Below are 8001 nucleotides of genomic sequence, written 5' to 3'. Positions count from 1 at the left end.
AGTATAATCCAAAATTTCCACTATGTGAAAATTACCATTATGTGACTAAAATATTACTAATCAAGTATAGGTATTTTTGAAACAGCACCCTCAAAACTATGTCAAGACTCCAGAAAATCTCAGTTCACAGAACTATATTTGAGAGTTATGCTTGTCCTGAGTTCAGGAAGATGAAGGACATGATCACATATATTTATGTTACAGGTGAAAGACATATTTTTTACCAATATTTCTCCTGAGATATCTAGAGAGAAACTGCCCTCAGTGAGGGCAGGGAGATTTAACCAGAAAGTGTATGGTGTGTGTGTGTGTGTGTGTGTGTGTGTGTGTGTGTGTGTATTTTTCCCCAGATCCAAAGATTTGAGTCTATTATTCGAATTGATTAATGGTATATTCCTTATTTTAAGACATGGCCTTAGATCCAATGGCCTGCCTATAACATTTTCTTTTTCTTCCTAGGATGAAAGCCCCTTAAGAAAGTGGGCTTGAAATTAAGGTGAATTGTGTTACTATCATGATGTCATACTCCTGTAATCCCAGGTAAGGGATTTGAAATTTTGCTTCTTTAAGAATATTACTAAAGCACAAGAAATAGAAGCAAGGTCACTAGATGGGATGAATTCAAACTGAAAAGATTCTTCTCAGCAAAAGAAACAATCAGTGAGGTGAAAAGTGATACCAGAGAATAGGAGCAAATTTTTACCACATGCATATCAGATAGAAACCTAATTTCCAGGATAAAAAGAACACCAAAAAACCCCCAAATTTCCCAATCATTAAATAAAATGGGCTAAGGAACTAAAGAGACACACTTCTTAGAAAATAAACAATCAATCAATCAATAAAATAATGTTCAACATCTCTAGCAATTAAAGAATTGCAAATCAAAACTACTCCAAAATTTAATCTTACTCCAATCAGAATGGCAGTTATTAAAAATACAAGCAAAAATATATGTTGGTGAGGATGTGGGGAAAAGGCCCACTGTTACACTGTTGGTAGGACTCTAAATTGGTGACACCAATCTGGAAAAGAATAAGGAGATTCCTTAGAAAACTTGGAAAGAAACCAAAATTGACCCAGCTATCCCACTCCTCAGTTTAGATTAACAAGAGCTAAAAACAGCAGAATACAGAGGCATATCCACATTGATGTTCATAGCAAAACAATTCACAATAGGTAAACTATAGAATCAATCTATATGCTCTTCAATAGATGAATAGATAAAGAAAATATCATCCATATACACAGTGGAATATTACTGAGCACTAAAAGAGAATAAAATTATGAAATTGGGAAGTAAATGGATGGAGTTTGGAGAATATCATGTTAAGGCAAGTAAGCCAATCTACCTAAACCAAAGACCTAATGTTTTCTCTGCTAAGTGGATGGTGATCCACAACGAGGAAAGTGAGAGGTAGCATGAAAGAAATGAAGAAACGTTGAATAAGACAAAGGGGAGAAAGGTGATGGGAGATTGTATAGAGGTAGGTAAGATGGAGGAATGAGATGAAAATCTTGTTGTACACAAAGTAGAGTTACATGGCTTTTATAACTATACTTTCTCTACAACAAGAGAAATAAAATTTTGTGCTCCATTTTTGTACTATGAAGTGAAATGCATTATGCTCTATTAGCAAGTTAGAACAAATTAATAAATTAATTGATTTTTAAAAATTTAGGAAAGAGACTTGCCTTTCCCTAGATCTATGTATATAAATATATATGCATAACATGCACACATTTAATGTATATAATTTATAAACTTTTTTTCATATTTTTATTGATTTCTTTAAATAAATGACAACAGAAGAATTACATTTTTTTTAATGTTAAAAGATTTATTGCAGTAATACAATAAAAGTTTAGAAAACATTTGTATGACTCAAACTGTTTGGAAGTCGCAGAGCAACGGGAAATTCCTGCAACATGACACTGAGAGAAGATTCTTAGACACTAGTTCTTTGAACAACATGCCACCGAATGTTTTCCCAAATTACACACAAGTACTTAAGTGAGTCCTGTCTACCATACCCAGTGGTGACATACTGTTTCCCCCTTAATTTACAGAAGTGCAAAACTTTAAGTTTTATTCCATTACCTAAAAATGTCTTTTGCAAGACCATTTAAAGCAGCCTATTGTGCCTGTGGGTTTTTAGTAGTATTACCTTGTTTCAATAAATCATTTTAAAATGGAAACATGACCAAATTCTATGGCTTTTTGTTTAAAAAAAATACCAGCTTTTTTATAAAGTTGTTTATATATATGATTCTGGGACCTACATGAAAGACTTTAATGAGCAGCAAAAAGAGTAGAAAAAGTGGTTGAAATGTGTATTTAAGAATATTTACAGGATGGATCCAGTGCAAAATAATGTAACCCCAAATATTTCAGCAGTGTAAGCCAGTTTGTTGGTGTTCAAAACCTTTAAAAGGTTTGATCATTTAACCCAACATAAAGTGCCTCTAGTTGATACTAACAAAATATATCTTATCAATCAATCCCTAGATTTCTCACATCCTTGTTTTGTTCAATTACTCTAGACATGAGTTTGTAATCTCTGAATTCTATTCTTTAGCTTCATCTCATTCATGGTTTGTAAATTCATTTGGTATTTGTTCATTCTACCATATCCACTCTATGAATACCAGAACTGGATGGTAAAATACAAGCCCAAGAATCACAAAGCTGAGTACTTAAAACAGAGAGACCAGCTGTATAAGAACCCACAAGATGAAAAAAAGTGTTTCCTCACAAGTGGAAAATTCTTAGAGCCAGGGAACTTGGGACTCCTAAACAGGAGTAAACTCCCTTCTGCAATTCTACCCAAAACTCCACCAAACACCAAATATACCAATAGCCAAGGCTAGGAGTAGCACCTCGGATTTGGAGTATCAACTATAATAATTATAATGAGAAGCTAGGGCATGGCGAACCCCCCAATGATTTATGTGAGGTACTATCATGCTAATCACACTAAGATATGGTATGGTAATAATGTCTAGTAGAAATTTGATAGGATTCTTTTGTAGTTACATAAGATTTTTTTTGCAGTTATTAAAAATAAACTACTTACATATTTGTACATAATGCCTCTTTCATTATAGTTTTCTGTAAGATTGTCACTAGGAGAATGACAAAACACATTAGCTGGAAATGATCTCTTGGTGAGGGCAAGTTCTTTATTGAGCTTTCCCCAGGGTAGAGAAGAGCAGCACCAGCTACAAGGATGTGCTCTGCATTCTGGGCAAAGGCAGCACTTTCGGAGCCACACACGCCTTGGAAACAAGCAGGATGGTTTTCCCTGGAAACACTGTGGTGCCATCTACTAAATCCCTCCGAAACAAACTGCGAGAATAACAAAAGACCTCTTAACTAAGTGGCTTTTAACCTGTGCCTAGATAGGCAGTAAGCTCACACACAGGAATGAATGGCCTTAATGACTTATTTTCGTTCACAGAAAATAAGTTCCATGTAAGAATGAACATAGCATGGATGGCAGGAATTCAATAACCTAGGTAAGAATGAGCTTAATTCCACTCAGACTACAAGAAAATAGTTTAAACTTGTTCTAAGACATTATTGCAGCCAGGATTTCTTCTGTTCATGGATGTGGGTCCTACAGAACAAAAAGACCTTAGTTTCTTTGGTGTGGAAGGAAAGGAAAGCAGGAATGTGAAAAGCTACAATGGAGCAGCACAAATTAAATAAACTACTCCTTTCCCTCAAAAAACCACCCCCTCCCAAACAAGAACCAAAATCCTTGATCTAAAAGCCAAAGATGACCAAGTTACAAAGAAAATATTTCTAATTTCCTACAGATTCTCCGCACAAAAACTGATGGCAGAAAAATTCAGTTTTTCTTTCAAGTCCTCATGAGGAACCAATTCCTTATGGTTCGACCTACCTTTAGAAAGTAGTGTCAGGAAAATTCTTAGCATCACTAGGACCAGCTCACTGACCAGGCCTGCGGGGCCTGGGACCAGATGGTACCCAGAAAAACTACTTCAACAAACACCACCAACCACGTGCACAGGTCTGCACAGAAGAACCTTTGTGCCCTCTTCTACATCATAAGCATGTCGGTCACCATCACAGCTACCTCACAAGCAAAAATGCTCTTCTCCCTGCTTAAAACAATGGTTAACTTCCTTTTGTTCCAGGCACTATCTTAACTAAACAGGATTCCCTAGAGTGCAGTGGGAGAGCTTTTGTGGTACAAATCTGGCATGTGTGCAGTCCATACTTATTAACGGTGTCCGGTATAAGCTTTGAACCAGGAAGTCACCGAGGCCGCAGCAGAGGAGATCATCCCGCCAGCACTGCTGCTTGCAATGGGTGGGGACACCTGGGTGCTCTGGCTCTGGGAGACTTCCACAGGCTGGGAAGGGATATCACAGAACCGGGGGCTTGGCAAGTTCTCCCAGTCTGTGCCCAGATCAGTTTCCTCGTCACTTATGTGCTCATCTCCACTCTCATCTGATTCTCCAGCAACTCCAGGATCCACAAATTCCATGGACTCCTCAAGGTCTGCTCGCACTTCAAAAGGTCCCGACCTGCCCAGGTGTTCCGAGTTTGAACTGACCAGGTACATTAAATTCCTGAGGGTATGCAGTGGTTGTAACTGATCTAAATTTACATGCTGAGAAAAACAAAGATAAAGGATATTTGTATTGAGTTTCTTCACTGCTCGAGTAAATTTCTGTTTGCTGAGATTTTCTCCACAAAACTCACTGTTGCACAGCTTCTTAGGAAGATTGACATCAAGTATATGAGACAAAATGTTGACCAGCTGTGTGGCGTAACACAAGGCAGCACTAATGGTGTGTGCAGGGTTATTATGCTCCATGTCGGGCCCCTGTGTTGTTTTCTTCTCTTCCACCCAATTATAGTAGGCAGAGTAGTCCCCATTGTTAGGAAGGCTAATCCACGGCCCTGTAGTGCTAATGCTGGTGTCGCCATTGTGATCATCACAGACCCATCTTCCAGAGAGGTAAGTTGTCCTCCGGGCTTCGGCAAGCTTGCTGACAGTGCTGGAGGTCATGGCACTGTCGCTCTCGGAAGACACATCTGCAGGATCTCTCACACCAGTCTTTACTTCATCAATTGGAAAAATGACAGAGGTGAGCTCTAATATATGGGATCGCCGAAGACTTGCCAGACGCTCATAATGACTTCTTAAGTCATTGGTTTTTTTTTCTACCAGGTCACCAAGTTTGCGATTGTGCCTCTGACTCTTCTCCTTTTTCTCTTGGTGCCGTTGTGCTCGACTATACAGCTTCTGGTTCTTTTCCTTGGTTTTCAGAAGGCCTTCAGAATTTTTCTTCATTTCTTCATTTCCTTTACATATGGTTTGTTTTAGCTGTTCAATCCTCATCTTACAAGACATTATTTTCCATCTCAACTGATCTGTTATCCATTTTCCTTCCATAGCTTTTAATACCTCTTTTTGAAATTCTTCTTGCTTGCTCTTAAGTTGACTTAACCTTTCCTTCTTGTCAATAAACCTCTCCCGGTCCCGGCCATCGAAGTAGACGAAATCGCCGCTCTGGACACACTTGGCGCAGGTCAGCCGCCGGCGGGTGGTGTTGCAGAGCGGACACCGCTCGACCGCCACGTACAGCCCCTCAGCGTCATCCACGGAGTCCACCAGGTCCCGGGCGAGCGTCTGGGGCCCGCAGCCAGGAGTCTCGGGCGCCCGGGCTCCCTTCCCACTGGGAGACGCCATGATGGCCTCAAGAATTACAATTCTAATTCCATGTATAGAACACAATTTTTTCATATCTCTGATTGTATATAAAGTATGGTGATACAAATTTGTGTCTTTGTACATGTACTTTTGATGATGGTCTCTATCACATTGCACCATTCTTGCTAATCCTCTGCCCACTTTCTTTTCCTCCCACCCCTCTTCTTTATCAAGAATCCATCTATTTATCTCATGTTCCCCCTCCCTATCCCATTATGAGTCAGCCTCCTTATATCAGAGAAAACATTTGGCTTTTTTTTTTTTTTTTGGAAGTGGCTAACATCACTTAGCATTATCTTCTCCAATGCTATCCATTTACCTGCAAATGCAAGATATAATTATATACCTAGAAGACTCAAAAGCTCCACCAGAAAACTTCTAGAACTAATAAAAAAATTTAACAAAGTAGCAGGATATAAAATCAACACCCATAAATGAAAGGCATTTCTGTATATCAGTGAAAAATCTTAAGAGAAAAATGAAGATAACTACCCCATTTACAATAACTGCAAAAAAAAAGATACTTGGGAATCAACTTAATGAAAGAGGTGAAGGATCTATCCAAGGAAAATTACAGAACCCTAAAGAAAAAAATCAAAGGGCTGGGGATGTGGCTCAAGCGGTAGCACGCTCGCCTGGCATGCGTACAGCCCGGGTTCGATCCTCAGCACCACATACAAAGATGTTATGTCAGCCAAGAACTGGAAAATAAATATTAAAAAAAAATTCTCTCTCTCTCTCTCAAAAAAAAAGAAAGTTATAAAAAAAATCAGGGCTGGGGATGTGGCTCAAGCGGTAGCACGCTCGCCTGGCATGTGTGCGGCCCGGGTTCGATCCTCAGCACCATATACCAACAAAGATGTTGTGCCCGCCAAGAACTAAAAAAAAATAAATATTAAAAATTCTCTCTCTCTCTCTCTCCTCTCTCACTCTCTCTTTAAAAAAAAATCAAAAAAAGATCTTAGAAGATGGAAAGATCTACTTTGCTCATGAATAGGCACAATTATTATTATGAAAATGACCATGCTACCAAAAGCACTATACAGATTTACTGCAATTCTGATCAAAATCCCAATGACATTTCTCATACAAATAGAAAAAACAACCATGAAATTTATCTGAAAAAACAAGAGACCAAGAATAGCTAAAGGAATCCTTAGCAGGAAGAGTGAAGCAAGTGACATCACTATACCAGAACTTAAACTATACTACAGAGCAATAGTAACAAAAACAGCATTGCATTTGCAATAAAAAAAAGAAACAGAATGCAGAAGAATGGTACAGAATAGAGGTCACAGAGACTAATGCATAAAATTACAATTATCATGTATTAGACAAAGATGCCAAAAACATGCACTGGATAAAAGATAGCCTATTCAACAAACCACTATCTCTCACCATGCACAAAACTCAACTCCAAGTGTATCAAAAACATAGGAATTAAACCAAAGACTCTGTGTCTAATAGAATAAATCACAGGCTCTAATCTTCATCATGTGGAATTAGGGCCCAATTTCCTTAATAAGACACCTATAGCACAAGAATTAAAACAAATAATCAATAAATGGGATAGAATCAAACTGAAAAGTTTATTCTCAGCAAAAGAAGCAATCTGTGAGGTGAAGAGAGAGCCTACATCCTAAAATAAAATTTTTACCCCTCACACATCAAATAGAGCACTAATCTCTAAGGTACATCTCTAAGGTAAGAACTCAAAAAGGTAAGAAAAAAATAATAATGATAATAATAATAATAATAATAATAATAATAATAATAATAATAACCCAATCGAGAAATGGGCCAAGGATCTGAACAGAGTTCTCTGAAGAGACTATACAATCAATCAAATTATATATATATATATATATTGGTTCTGGTGCTCCCTTCTCAGGACCAAGCACAGTTCTGGTTCAGTTTCTAAGGAAGTGAGACACGAGCAAGAAGTATTCTCAACTCTCCTTTATAAATTATCAAATACAATTTTCTATGTCATTTTCTAAACATAGCTGGACTTGGGAAATATAGTCTTGGAGCAAAGAACATTTTTATTAGAAACACAATGTAAAAGAAAGAAAAAAAACATAATTATTTGCACCACATTAAACCACAAGAGAAATGGAACCTGGAATTTAGAAAAGAAAGATTTAAACATTTATACTTGGGAATTTGGAGGACATAGATGCCTAATGTGAAAAAGTTATTACAAGCTTTTGAAAGAAAATTTAAGTGAGTGGCAGATAATTGTTAACCA

General features: G+C 37.7%; 1 protein-coding gene across 1 annotated transcript; it reads right to left on the bottom strand.

The window, feature by feature from the left end:
• Nucleotides 1–4223: 4223 nt before the first annotated feature.
• On the bottom strand, nucleotides 4224–5732 carry LOC308640614 (beclin 1-associated autophagy-related key regulator). The gene has a single exon (XM_081312449.1). It carries the CDS (start codon nucleotides 5727–5729, stop codon nucleotides 4251–4253), a length of 1479 nt encoding a protein of 492 aa, XP_081168575.1. The 5' UTR covers nucleotides 5730–5732; the 3' UTR covers nucleotides 4224–4250.
• Nucleotides 5733–8001: the final 2269 nt, after the last annotated feature.

The sequence above is a fragment of the Spermophilus citellus genome (assembly GCF_964194105.1).
Source record: "Spermophilus citellus genome assembly, contig: SCAFFOLD_55, whole genome shotgun sequence".
Lineage (NCBI taxonomy): Eukaryota > Metazoa > Chordata > Mammalia > Rodentia > Sciuridae > Spermophilus > Spermophilus citellus.
Note: the sequence above shows the minus strand (reverse complement) of the source record. Positions and strands in the feature narration are given on the sequence as shown.